Source organism: Chrysochloris asiatica, unplaced genomic scaffold (genome assembly GCF_000296735.1).
Source record: "Chrysochloris asiatica unplaced genomic scaffold, ChrAsi1.0 scaffold00007, whole genome shotgun sequence".
NCBI classification, from domain to species: Eukaryota; Metazoa; Chordata; class Mammalia; order Afrosoricida; family Chrysochloridae; genus Chrysochloris; species Chrysochloris asiatica.
The window spans coordinates 34,710,867-34,724,964 of NW_006408525.1; the positions used below are offsets into that span (position 1 = coordinate 34,710,867).

At 46.0% G+C, this 14,098-nt stretch overlaps 1 protein-coding gene across 1 annotated transcript; it reads left to right on the forward strand.

Annotated features, from left to right (window-relative positions):
- Positions 1-1,234: 1,234 nt before the first annotated feature.
- LOC102837257 (translational activator of cytochrome c oxidase 1-like) lies at positions 1,235-7,839 on the forward strand. Its single transcript, XM_006833567.1, has 5 exons — positions 1,235-1,514; positions 4,958-5,064; positions 6,345-6,472; positions 7,167-7,344; positions 7,639-7,839. The coding sequence occupies exons 1-5, from the start codon at positions 1,235-1,237 to the stop codon at positions 7,837-7,839; spliced, it is 894 nt and encodes a 297-aa protein (XP_006833630.1).
- Positions 7,840-14,098: the final 6,259 nt, after the last annotated feature.

Consider the following 14,098-nt stretch of genomic DNA (forward strand, 5'->3'; position numbering starts at 1 on the left):
AAAAAAAAAAAAAGGTAATTGCTAATGTTATGTGTCTGTACATGAAGGGTTTATAAGCACATATGAATCCAGTGGAGAACTTAAAGATGTGTTCCTCTGAAGGGAAATGATGCTTGAGCTGAATCTTGAAATAAAAACAAAAGTTGTTAAGTACTATGGAGTCAGTTCTGACTCACAGTGTTTCCAAGGAGTGGCTGGTGAACTTGAACCACCGATGTTGACATTCAAAACAGCACCACAAGTTAACCAGGTGCTATCAAGAAGAATAAGAGAGTAGCAAAGATACTTGATTGAGATCAATACGGATTGAGAGAAATAGTAGTGTTGCTGTTAAGGCAGTCAAGTCGACTCCTACGCATAGTGATCCTGTATAGGATTTCTAAGGAGCATCTGGTGATCTTGAACCGCCAACCTAGCAGTCTGAACCGACTTTGCAGTCCAGCGCATTAACCCACAGCACCACCTCAGGACTCCTGAGAGAAATTACTACGGGCAAACAGTGGGGGGGTTTCTAATCTGTAAAGTTCAGGAGGGAAGCGCAGGACCCATCACTAAGCATCTTGGATAAAAGAAAGGGGACATTATGACTATTAATAATAACAATAGGAGCTCTGGTTAGGAGTGGTTACTTCGAGGTCAGTGGTCGGAAACTACCAGCGGGAGAAAGATGAGGCTTTTTGCTCCCGTAGAGATTCACAGCTTCGGAATACAATTGCCCAGGGGGTCGTATTTTAGTGGGGATACAGGGTTGCTATGAGTCGGAACCGACTCGACAGCACTTAACAACAACAAACTACTACTAATAATTCAAAAGTGGCATGATTTTTGAATCATGCACCTACACTGCCATGATTTCAATTCCAAACTACATATTCCTTTGCAACAACAAAAAGCTTATCACTCGGGATCTCCTCAAAGTTGGAAAGCAATAACAGTTTCATAACTCATATATGAGTTATCGTATAAACGCATACTAGATCATTGTGAAAATTAACATCCGGAGCTCCCCCAGGAAACCAGGAGGGATAGAGCACCAGGTCCGCCGGAACAAGTACTTAGTGGCGGTGGAATGTGGGGACGTATTTTTGCAACGGACCGAGGAGAGGAAGTTGCTACGCCATCGAGGGACCCCAGCTGCCGGCTGCGGTGGTAATGCTGCGGAGTTGACCTGAGCTTTAAGAGTCTCAGTTACTTGGACACTGTTATTGCAGGTTGCAGCCCTGGGACTCAACCGATGGCGATCTGGGCTGTCGCCAGTCTGGGCAAGGCCGCTGTCCGCTGCTTGCGAGCGCGAGGCCTCGGAGCCCGGGCTGCTTCTCAGCACGTTCCCTTGCCTTCCCTGCCCGACCCCCTGGGCAATTGCCCCCCTCCGGGCAGGACGCTGCACCTCACAGCCGCTGCCCTCGCCGGGCACAACAAGTGGTCCAAAGTCCGGCATATTAAGGGTCCCAAGGACACCGAAAGGAGTCGTATCTTCAGCAAGCTCTCGCTAAGCATCCGCCTGGCGGTTAAAGGTGAGAGCCTGACGGTCATTCATGGGTACTGGCCGCCGCCACCCTCTTGGTGCCACCGGCCTTGCTTGCTTCCCGGAGCGGGTCCAGGGCTTACCCCACTAAAATACGAAATAAAATTCATTGCCGTCGAGTCGATTACGACTCATAATGTATTGTGTCCTACAGAGTACAACTGTCCCTTAGGGTCCCCAAGACTGTAAATGTTTACAGAAGCAGACTGCCATATCTTTCTCCTGCGGAGTGGCTGGTGGGTATGAACCGCCAAACTTTTTGGTTATCTGTCGAATGCTGTAACCACCGCGCCACTAGGACTCCGCACCCTTCCACCAAAACCCACGACCACCCAGTCGGTTCTGACTCATTCTGACCATACAGGACAGTGTAGAACTGCTCCTTAGGGTTTCAGAAACTGTAAATGTTTATGGGAGCAGACTGCCTCATCTTTCTCCCTTGAAGTGGCTGATGGGTTTGAACATCTGATCGACCTTACTGCTTAAACCACTGCACCACGAGAACTCCTCATCCCCATATTGTTGTTGTTAAGTGTCTTTGAGTCGGTTGACTCACAGTGACCCTGTATAGGGTTTCCAAGAAGCAGCTGGTGGGTTTGAACTACCAACCTTGCTTTGTGATTAGTAGTCCAGTGCTGATCCTACAAGACTCCTCTCAGCCTGTTGGTGGCTATTATTCTCCTTTCTCTCCCTAATGCCTGTTGCTTCCCACCTCGTAAACCCTCAAAATGGTGTTTATGTGCTGTGGAGTCGATTCCGACTCATAGTGACCCTGTATAGGGTTTCCAAGGCTGTAAATCTTTATGGGAGCAGAAAGCCTCATCTTTCTCTCGCAGAACAGCTGGTAGTTTCGAACTGCTGACCTTGAGGTTCACAGCCCGATTCGTAACCACTACGCTACCAGAACTCCTTAAATACCTACCTAAATTGACTCCTCCCTTTCACCTTTTCAGACTAACCATCTGCCAGTTTTCAGAGAGGGTCTGTTTTTAGGAAGATGAGATAGTAAATGTGACTTTGTCCTTGTCTGTAGCTAGATAGTTCATAGAAACAGACCCTAAGAGGTCAGATGTACGCCTCTCCTGGAGAGACAAACCAAGCCCTCTGCAGCCACCTTTTGTAGCATATATAGGTTGGGGCAGGGACATTGAGTAAAGTTATTACTTTACTAATTTAAAGTTATTACTTTAAATTACCTAATTTGCTTCCTTAGGGTTTCCAGGAACACATGGCCTTAGAAGATGCTTGCTCCCATTTTTTTTTCGGTTGTATGCCATGGAGTCGGTTCCAAATCATAGCAACCCTGCATAGGGTTTCTGAGGCTGTAAATCTCTATGGGTGCAGAAAGCTTCATCTTTCTCCTGCGGAATGGCTGGTAGGTTTGAACTGCTGACCTTGAGGTTAGCAGCCTGACTTGTAACCACTACATGTCCGTCTGTTTTGCATTTGGTGTCAGACTTCTGTAGGAGTGGAGAAAAAGTCCTATAAAAAGTGTGGACTTCAGAGTGAGGAAGACTTGGTTTTTGTCACTGTTTGACCTTGAGAAAGTAGTTTACCCTTGCTGAGTTTCAAATCCTTATCTATAAAACAAGCAGCCCTGGTAGCAGCTGTAGGATAAGCACTGGACTGCTAACCGCAGGGTCTGTAGTTCAAACCCATCAGCAGCTCCATAGGAGAAAAATGAGCTCCCATAAAGCTTTACAGCCTCAGAACCCCCTGCATGGTCTCTAGGGGTTGGAATGGACTCAATTGCAGTGGCTTTGGTTTTGATGAGTTTTTCTGGGAAACAAAGTTAAGGCCCACCTGGAGGTTGTTTCTGGTACATAATAAGCATTCATTAAATCTATTTATCCCTAAAATTCATTAATGATACTTTCACTTTGCTTTCTTTTCTGTAAATTCTTGATAGTGAGTTTGACCAACACTTGTTGTCAAGTGTTGTCGAGTCAGTTACAACTCACAGCCATCCTCTATAGGGTTTCTGAGGAGTAGCAGGTGTGTTTGAACAGCCAACCTTGCGGTTAGCAGTCCAGTGCTTATCCTACAGCGTCATACCAGCAACCAAGACTGTTGTGTGTTTATTCTGTGCCAGGCACTGGTAAAATAAAGATGATGGAGTACAGCCCTACCTAAGAGAGAGTGTACAGGATTAGAAGAGCATCAAGTGAGCACCTCAATCATTGTACACAATGCAGTAGAGTGAGAACAGGGGTATGAGTAAGTCAGGGACACAGTGGTACCATCTACATCCCTTACCCTCTTAATCTAGGTGCCGTTGAATCAGTTGCGACTCATAGCGACTTTATCCACTACACAGGGAAACAGTACCCAGTCCTGCGCCATCCTCACCATTGTTATGCTTGAGCCCAGTGCTACTGCCACTGTGCCAATGCATCTGGTTGGGGGTCTTTCTCTTTTTCGCTGACCCTCCACTTTACCAAGCATGTTGTCTTTCTCAAGGAACTAATCCCTCCTGATAACATGTCCAAAGTATGAGGGAGACTAAGTCTTGTCATCCTGGCTTCTAAGGAGCATTATGATATGCGTCTTTAAAGGCAGAGTAAATTAGAAACTTCTTTTCCAAAATACTATCCCCTGCAGACACGGGCTACAACGTTCTACACTAGCTGGGCGCTAAGTGGTATGGTGACCTACTTCCTTTCAACCAGGAGGTTAGGGAAAACCCAAACCAAATTCTTTGCCATTGAGTTGATTCCAACTCCTAAGAACGCTATAGGACACAGTAGAACTGCCCCATGGTGTTTCCAAGACTGTCATCTTTATGAGGAGCCCTAGTGGGGCCCTGTGGGTTAATGTACTGGACTGCAAGGTTGGTGGTTCAATCTCACCAGCCGCTCCTTGGAAACCCTATACAGGGGCGCTATGAGTAGAAAACAATTTGATGGCTTAACAACAGCAATCTTGATGAGGCGCACTGCTTTAGGATAAGCACTGGACTGCTAACCACAAGGTTGACAGTTGATACCCACCGCTCCAAGGGAGAAAAATGAGACTTTCTACTCCCATAAAGATTTGCAGCCTTGGAAACCCGATGCAGGGGTGCTATGAGTCAAAACTTCCTCAAAGGCACCTAACAACAACAGCAATCTCTATGGAAACAGAATGGCACATCTTCCTCCCTCAGAGTGGCTGGGAGATTCGAACCTATGAACTGTCAGCAGACACATGTTTCATTATTGTGCCACCAGGGCTCCTGAAGGGAAGGAGATTAGGGAAATGACTTGTTAATTGCCGACAAGTCAGTTCCTACTCATAGCACCCCTGTATAGGGTTTCCAAGGAGCCGCTGGGGAGATTGAACCACCAACCTTGCAGTCCAGTGCTTGTCCTACAGCACCACACCAGAACTAGAACTCCCTTTTTATCTTCCATGCTGAAATGAGATCTTTTCACCTACTTTTCTCTCTCTCAGAGGGAGGCCCCAACCCTGAACTCAACAGCAACCTGGCCAACATCTTAGAGATATGTCGCAGTAAGCACATGCCCAAGTCAACAATCGAGACAGCACTAAAAATGGAGGTATGTCCTTAGTTTGCCATTTGTGTTATTATTCACAGCTCCACAGGGTCCATGTCTGGAGGGTGTCCAAACACTTGTTAAATTGTCTCAGAGATGGGTGGCAATGAGGCTCTGGAGACTCAATCTCTGCCATCGGTTGCAGGAGGACAAGCAGGAATAGGATGGACAGATGGTGTCCAGGGCTATTGGCCTAGGACTGCTCAGCCCGTTTGTGAGGAGTTAGGGCATAAAAGCGGTCTTGGCACAGTTGAGGAAGGGTCTGTGTATGCCATGATGTAGAAAAGGAAAGTGTGCTGGTGGTCTTGATGGTGGGAGGGACAAGGATATAGAATCCAGGTGTGGGAGTTGTCTTTGAATGTAGGTGAGAGGAGACGTCTTCTTCTGGGGCAAGTATCGAGCATCATAAGGAAGTAATCATTAGTCTGTGCCAGACACTTTGTTCAGAATTCTGCATGCACTATCTTATTGAATCTGCAAAACAGTTTCAATTGGAAACTGAGGCACAGAAAGATTTGGTGACTTGTCCAGTTTCACACAGAAAATGACAGACTTGAGACCAGACAGACCTTCAGGCCCTGTGTTGTAGCCTCCCTGTGCAGATAGGTGGTGGGGTGTCCCTGGCCTGGTGGCCCTTTCTCTCCTTTGTGGATGAGAAAGGGAGACATCATCAGTTGAGAGTTCTTGGGAAGACAGTAGGACAGGGCACTTGGACAGTAGGGAAGCTCCAAATGCAGGAGCCAAGGATGAAGGGACTCCTGCAGGGTCCACATGAGACTGGTCACCAGGTCTTGTTAGTGTCCACCTGAATTTTGAGACCATACTGTTGTTAGCGGCATTTAGGGTAAGTCAGGTCCAGGTGTGTGATTTTCCCCACAGCAGCAGTCAGCAGCCCAGGGATAGGAGGGAAGCACCTAGATGAATGGCTGAAGGTAGACCTGACGCTTCACAGGTGGGTTTCCTGCAGGAAGAGGGGGAGGAGGTGGAATCTTGATGAGGGTGACTAGGGGGTGGAGGTGGGATTCAGCTGGGGAGGTGAGAAAGCAGAGCTGATTAGTTGTTCAAAGACCAGGAAAATAGATTCACTCCCAAGTTGGGGGTTGTACTTCCAGTGACCTCAAAAGTTGGTCCCAAGGGCCACCTCTCGGAGGGTAACAATACAAACAGAGACTTGAGAGCCCAGGCATCAGCCCAGCCAAGGAGCCTACCGAGCGAGCAGTGCACTTTGTAGTATCTGGTATGAGAGAGGGGAGCAGGAAACTGTACTGTATTATGTGTTTTAGAAAGCCAAGGACATTTATTTGCTGTATGAAGGTCGAGGCCCTGGTGGCTCATCTCTGCTCATTGAGGCATTCTCTAACAGCGGCTCCAAGTGCCTTTCGGACATCAGACACATCCTGAACAAGAATGGGTAGGTGTGCAGACGAGAGGTGGAGGGAGATGAAGCCTTTTGCTTCCAATTCTGTGCAAAGAAAGTCCTGTTGCTCCCTAGTGGTAGTTCCGATTGTGAGCACACTTAGTCCTTGGTGGTGGTGGTGTTCTGTCTGTCAAGTCAGTTCTGACTCACCATGAGCCTGTACAGCTTTCCCAAAGCTGTAAATCTGAACAGGAGCAGAAAGACTCATCTTGCTCCTGTGGAGCAATGGATAGATTCTAACTGCTGACTTTTCAGTTCATAGCCCAACTCCTCACCCACCATGCTACCAGGGCTCCTTGTTTAATCCACAGCAGAATCCAAATGGCATAATTTAATTTCTCTGAATGGGTTCTGGACTGGGCATGAGCCAGAAGATTTGTCCATTGGATAGAGAAGGGGATCTTTGTCTTATTATTGCATTGGTAGCTATTTCATGTCCAGTTCTTAAAATATGGAGTCCTAATAGCACAAGGAATTCATGAGCAAAGTCTTTGCATCCTGCAATCCCCAATCAAGGCAGAAAATAGAGGGTGAAGGGGGCCTCTTGCACAGGAGCAACTTCATCTTCTCCGGGAAGAGAGCTGCTCAGTGTCAGTACCTCCTCCAGAGGCAGGGGGACAGAGACAGGGTTAGAATGCAGTGCATGGTGAAGGAGGTGTGTGTAAAGGCCCATTTCCTTTCCTGTCAGAGGAATGATTGCCGAAGGAGCTCGTTACTCCTTTGACAGAAAGGGAGTGGTCGTGGTTGGAGTGGAGGACAGACGAAAGAAAGCTGTGAACCTAGAGCGCGCCCTGGAGCTGGCCATTGAAGCCGGAGCTGAGGATGTTATGGAGACCGAAGACGAAGAGGAAAAGAACATGTTTAAAGTGAGTACAAAGTCTTTGTGTTTGGCAGGCTTCCAAGAGGGCCTTAGCAGACACTTGAAGGCAAGCTTCCATTGGTACCTTTCTTCCTGCATCCTGGATACAGGTGAGACAACTCACACACTGGATATTGGATAAGGCTTTCTCTACTGAGGACAATGAGAAGAATTCAGAAAATTGAAAACCTTGTCTTGCCAGTTAAGCGTTTAAGCCCAATGGTCCATGACAATAGTTCCATGCAGGCTTTGTCTTGTTAACCTCCTGTCTCCTCACTTCCTGCTTTTGCTTTGTCCCTAGTTCATTTGTGACACCACTGCATTGCATCAAGTGAGGAAGAAGCTGGACTCCCTAGGCTTGTGTTCAGTGTCCTGTACATTAGAGTTCATCCCCAACACCAAGGTGCGCTTGGCTGACCCCGACCTGGAGCAGGCCGCCCATCTCATCCAGGCTCTTGGCAGCCATGAGGACGTGATCCAGGTCTATGACAACATTGAATAATCTGGCTGCATGTGCCCCAGCTCTTTTCCTCGACAAGCAGCAGCCCATTCAGGAGCACAGGCTTCTGAGACTGATGCAGGAGAGGGCCCTGGCAGGTTAAGAGGCATAAGGCCAGGATCCCTAAGGCCTAAGGGACTCTCCATGCCTCCATGGAGCCTCATTGTCCAATATGCGGGTGACTCGGCCCTCCCCGGTGGACTCCAGCCAAGCAGGAAGGTGACCCTTGCAGGGAGGGGATTGTAGGTCTCCTGAGGGTCCGTGTACTAGAAACTGCTCTGAAATAATAACAGTGATTGATCATAGTTGCTGCATGGTTGTATGGCTCTTGGGTTTTTCTGGGTTAGTGTCCAGCTACTGGGACCCTCTTGACTTCCAGTTTATAGGTTAAATTCTACTGCTCCAGTCCTTGGACCAGGGTTTGTTTTTTTGATTGGCCATAGAAATGCAGCTCTCTTCAGGCACTCTGTAGTTTAATGCTACTCGAATGGCCTACACCTACCATCCATTCCTACAGTAACACTTGGGAAACGCCTACTGTGTTCATGTGCCAGAAACTGAAGTTACCAACTGGTAGCCGGTGAGCCAAGACATAGGACCTCAGAGGAAGGGAAGGGTCAGGACTGCTCTTTGCTGGGCTGTCACAGGGCATTGGGAGTGTCCCTGTTTTCTCAGTGTAGCCACTGTGTGTCCTTCTTCCCTAGAGAGCCTTATGTTCCAGCCCAGTAGGATATAAGGGCCAGTGATGAGGGACACCCTGGGCTATGCTTTGCTGTGGCTCCTGTGTGTCTGAGATTAGGCTGAGTGGGCCTGTCAGCAGACTGGACTGTTCTCAGGAGAGGCAACACCAAGTTGGGTTTGAATGATCTTTGACCCCCAAAACACCCAGCCCTAGTTCCTCCTCATCCGGGATGCCAGATGATGGGCACTGGGAACAAGAGAGGAAAAGAGAACAGGAGGATGAGGGACTGGGTCAGAAGCCTGGCCCAGAGGGAAGTGGGGCTCCTGGTTCCTTTTGCTCCCAACAGTCACTTTGAGATCTAGAGTGGCCAGAAACGCTCAACAGCTGTGCTGGATCCTTTCCTAAGCAGGAGGCTGGAGGCCTCGGGCTTTTGAGTCTGTTCTTCCCTCACATACCACATTTCATTGTGCTCCACATGATTGAGTTTCGAAGCTACTGCATTTTTTACAGATTAAAGGTTTGTGGCAAACGTGCATCAAGCAAGTCTATAGGCGTCACTTTCCAAACAGCATGTGCTCCCTTTGTATTTCTGTCACATTTTGGCCATTCTCACAATATTTTAGACTTTTTCAAAATGCTATTTATTGCACATTTAATAGACTTTGTTGTTGTTAGGTGCCATCGAGACGTCACTGACTCTTAGCAGAGCTATGCACAACAGAACGAAACTGCCCCGTCCTGTGCCAACCTCCCAATCATTGCTATATTTGATCCTGTTGCTGCTGCTACTGTGCCAATTTATTTCATTGGGGGGGTCTTCCTTTTTTTCTCTGACCCTCCACTTTACCAAACATGATATCCTTCTCCAGGGACTGGTCCCCCAACTAACAACATGTCCAAAGTGTTAAGAGACAAAGTCTGGCCTTTCTGGCTTCCAAGGAGTACTATGGATGTACTTCCAACACAGATTTGTTTGTTTTTTTGACAGTCCATGGTACTTTTAAATATACTTCTCCAACACCGTAACTCAAATGCTTCAATTCTTCTACAGTCGTACTTATTCACTGTCCAACTTTCATGTGCATTTGAGGTTATTGAAAAATACCATGACTTCAGTCGGGTGCACCTTAGCCCTCAAACTGACTTCATTGCTCTTCAACACTTTAAAGAGGTGTTGTATAGCATATTTGCCTAATGCATGACGTCATTTGATTTCTTGACTAATGGTGCCATGAGTGTTGATGGTTGATCCGAGCAAAATAAAGTCTTTGACAATTTCAATCTTTTCTCCATTTATCTTGATGTTATTTATTGGTACAGTGGTGAGGATTCTTATTTTCTTTACATTGAGGTGCAACCCATACCAAAGGTCTTTGATCTTCCTTAAAGTATTTTAAGGCCTCTTTACTTTCAGCAAGCAAGGTTGTGTATATTATCTGCATTTAGCAGTTTGTTAATGATTGTCTACCTCCAATCCTGATGCCACATTTTTCTTCATATAATCCAGCTTCTTGGATTATGTGCTCAGCATAATTGAATAAGTATGATGAAAGAATACAGCCCTGGCACACACCTTTGCTGATTTTAAACCATTCAGTGTTCCTTTGTTCTGTTCAAACAACTGTCTCTTGGTCTATGTATCATTCCTCATGAGCATAATTAAGTGTTCCGCAGTACTTATTCTCTGCAATGTTGTCCATAGCTTGTCAAAATCCACACAATCAAAATCCTTTGCATAGTCAATAAAGTACAGGTAAGCATCTTTCTGGTATTCTCTGCTTTCATCCAAGATTCATCTGACATCAGCAATGATATACCTCATTCCGTATCTTTGTCTGAATCCGGCTTGAACTTCTGGCATTTCTGTCAATGTACATTTGCAGTCGTTTTTGAATTATCTTTAGCAAAATTTTACTTGTATGAGATATTAATGACTTCCGCATTCCGTTTGGTCACCTCTCTTTAGAATGAGCACAAATATGGATCTCTTCCACTCCGTTGGCCAGCATTTTAACTATTTTTTAATAGACTACTAAATCAAAAAATACCAGTGCCATCAAATCAGTTCTGACTCGTAGCTGCCCTACAGGACAGAGTAGAACCCCTCCCTAAGCAGTGTCTAAGACGGAATTTTTACAGGAGCAGACTGTCTCATCTCTCTTCTGCAGAGTGGTTGGTGGTTCAAACCTATCCACCTTTCCGTTATTAGTCTGCTGCTTAACCCACTGTGCCACTGGGGCTCTTTAGTAAACTACTGTATCATGTCAGCATTTAAAAGTATTGGGAAATAAATCCAGGTGACAATTGGGACATCTGCTTTATCAAGGTGGTCTGGAATGAAACACAGGACATGTCCGAGGTCTGCCTATACTCACATTGTAGGAACAATTTGTGACCTTAGGGTAATTCTGAAGGAGCTTGAGCTAAGTGAGGATGGAAAAGAACTAAAACCAAACTGATTATAAATGATAACTAGCTCTGGGACAACATGACCAAATCCAGAGTGGCTTCAGCTGCTGGAGAGCAAGGACTAGGGTCAAACCAGAAAATAAATCCATGAGCACATCCTACAAATCAGAAAATATAATCCATGGTCACGTCCTACACTCCCAGACCTCATTTCATACTTGTAACACTGCCTGGGACTTCTTGTTTTTTTAAGTAATGACTCATCCACTTTTCTGAATTTACATTTACCTGCAGGCTTCAGCAGTAGACATCATTAACAGACCATCTGGGAGTTTATATGCTGCTTTATAATTTATAACTTTCATGTGTGATTTTATTTGATTTTCACCACAAACCTATCAAAGGGGCAGGCCAAATGTTTTTACACAGATGATCTCATACTAAGCAGGTGAGAACAGGTTTGATCCTGCATCTTATCCTGATAAACTTCGGTCTATAAAATAGGTGTTTTAAAAGTTGAATGTAAAGTAACTTGGAGAAATCAGATCATTTAACCTGTGCTATGGGAACTTGCTCTGGAAGGAAACGTGGTTGCTGCATGAATATTCCTCCTCTGTGGTACAAGTAAGAAGCTCAGTCACTGAAAGATTGGGCATTTGGAGGTTCAAGTCCATCCACAGGTACCTTGGAAGAAAAACCTATTGACCTGCCTTCAAAAGTCAAAGCCTTTAACACCCTATGCAGCACAGTTCTACTCTGACACACTTGCGGTCTCCATGAGTCAGAATCAACTCAAGGGCGTTTGCTTAATCTGATAGATTGGATTTGTTAATGTGGCCAATTTTACCAAGGCATGCTTGCAGTCCTGTGTAGTTGGACTCCTGTGAAGGTGGCACTGTACTGACCCCTGGTGGTGGTTTATAGTCTTCCTTGTAATTGGTATGCGAAATCGGGGGAAAACCGGGGAAACCTGTTCTGCTGCCTTGAGATCTGGTAAGGGGAACCTTGTTGTTACGTGTGTGCTGTGGAGTTGGTTCCGACTCATAGTGACCCTATACAGGGTTTCCAAAGCTGTAAATCTTTACAGGCGCAGAAAGCCTCATCTTTCTCCCATGGAACAGCTGGTAATTTCGAACTGTTGGCCCTGAGGCTCACAGCCTGATAGAACTCCCTAAGGGGAACCTTAGATACATAAAAAAGTGGTCACATCCAATCTGATGCTGCCACTAAAAAATGTTTTTCAAAGACTATTTCAGGTCAGAGAAAATGTTTATGATAATAATGTTAAGTGGGAAAAAAAGGGCAAAGCTTAGAATACCTAAAATGGGGCTATACCGTGCCCAGTGAAGGAGGCTTCCTCTGGAGCCTCTGCATTACATAAGACCATAGGGGGATTCCTGAATCTTCTGAGGTGGGAAATTTCCAGAGTCTTCTGAGGTGGGGAATTTCCACTTGAAAGGACAAGCAGACTGGCTTGGAGCAGCTAGAAGAACAGAAGATACTTCTTGAAAGACCTACAGGAAAAATACAAAACAGTAACAGCAGTCCGACTGACTACTACAAGAACAAGCATGTTGCTTGCCCAGGAGACATCAAGGCAAGTGGTCGGGTCCCTTCAGGGCAAACCCCCTTCCAAGACTAAGACTCAGTAGGAATACATGAGCAGGCATGTGCTCTGACTGATGACCACGCTGGTCACCAATAAGGGGAAGTGAGGGAAAAACAGCAATGAAGCAGCAAGCTAAGCCCTACCACGTTCAATAGACTCCTGTGAACCCAGGTGGAGACCTGGTTGGCCAGCAGTGTGGCAAGACCTGGGGACCCTTGGGCCCAGAGTGTGACATAGCCACAGAGGACTAGGGTGGAGAGTGAAGCATCCAGCTGATAAGAAGAGAGGGCATATGCACAAGAACACCCACACTTGCAGATAATACCCACTTGACCTGGCTTCAATGACTGGATGATCAGAGCTCAACCAGAAGAACAAAGAAGAGGGAAAAAGAGTAATCTGATACAATTTGATGAACTTGACCTACACCTGTGGATGCAATAGCTCAAAAGAGGGAACAAATCTGGACAGCGAGGATCATTCCCACCCCCTCGATACACAGGGTAGACAGAGATGGCCAACTTGGACATTGGCTACCCAAAATGGGGTGGGGGGCAACAAAGGCAAGAAGTGACTGGCTTACAAGCTTTCAAGAGGGAACCTAGATCCAGAGAATGCGGAGGAAGGCAGAATCTCCTCCGAGTAGTATCCAATCTGTCTGGGTGGGGCTGATGAAAGGAGAAGGGGATGGCTCTCATGTGGCACAATAGTGAATAATTGCTATCAGGACTGATTGTGAGGGTTGGAAATGTAGAGGTAGACACTTTGTAGCAAAACGAGGGAGTGATTGACTTTGCAGTCTAGGAGCAAAGGTCCCTGGGACCATCAAGGGAGAAGAGCGGAGTGCGTGACCCTACTCAGAGAAGCAGTGACCCCAGAGATGGAGGCAGAGACGATGATGTGGAAAGATGGAGTGCTTGGGACTCTAGACCCAGAGAGGGAGAGGGTCTGTGTGCTGACGACCGTGGGGGCAGACTTGCAGGGTATACCCTTTGGTTGGTTGATGATGCATGGAGGAGATTGTAACCATGGCAATGAAATGATATACGATAGGATGAATGTAAAGCTAATGTTCTCCCATGTAAACTATCACATAATTCACAATAAAACTTTTTTTTTTTTTAAAGGGCAGAGCTATATGTATAGTATGGTCTAAATTTTGAAAGATTACATATATACATGTGATCTCTCTCTCACCACACATATACATATACACATATGAGAAGTCCTAGTGTGACATTATAGGATAAGCACTAGACTGCTAACTGCAAGGTTGACATTTCAAACCCACCAGCTACTCCTCGAAAACCCTATATGGAGTCACTATGAGCCAGAACGGGCTCCACAACACTAAATGATAGCGTTAGCTGTACATCCACATAGCCATCTCTAACGTCTCTTAGGAAAAGTCCTACTTTTCTGTCTGAGTGCTGTGTGTGCAGAGCCCTGGTGGTGCAAGAGTTAAAAAATAATAGGATTTTTCCATGAACTTTTTGAAGCCCCCTCATATATATATATATATAAAACATTGAACACTCTATATGTATATAAAGGAGCTCTGG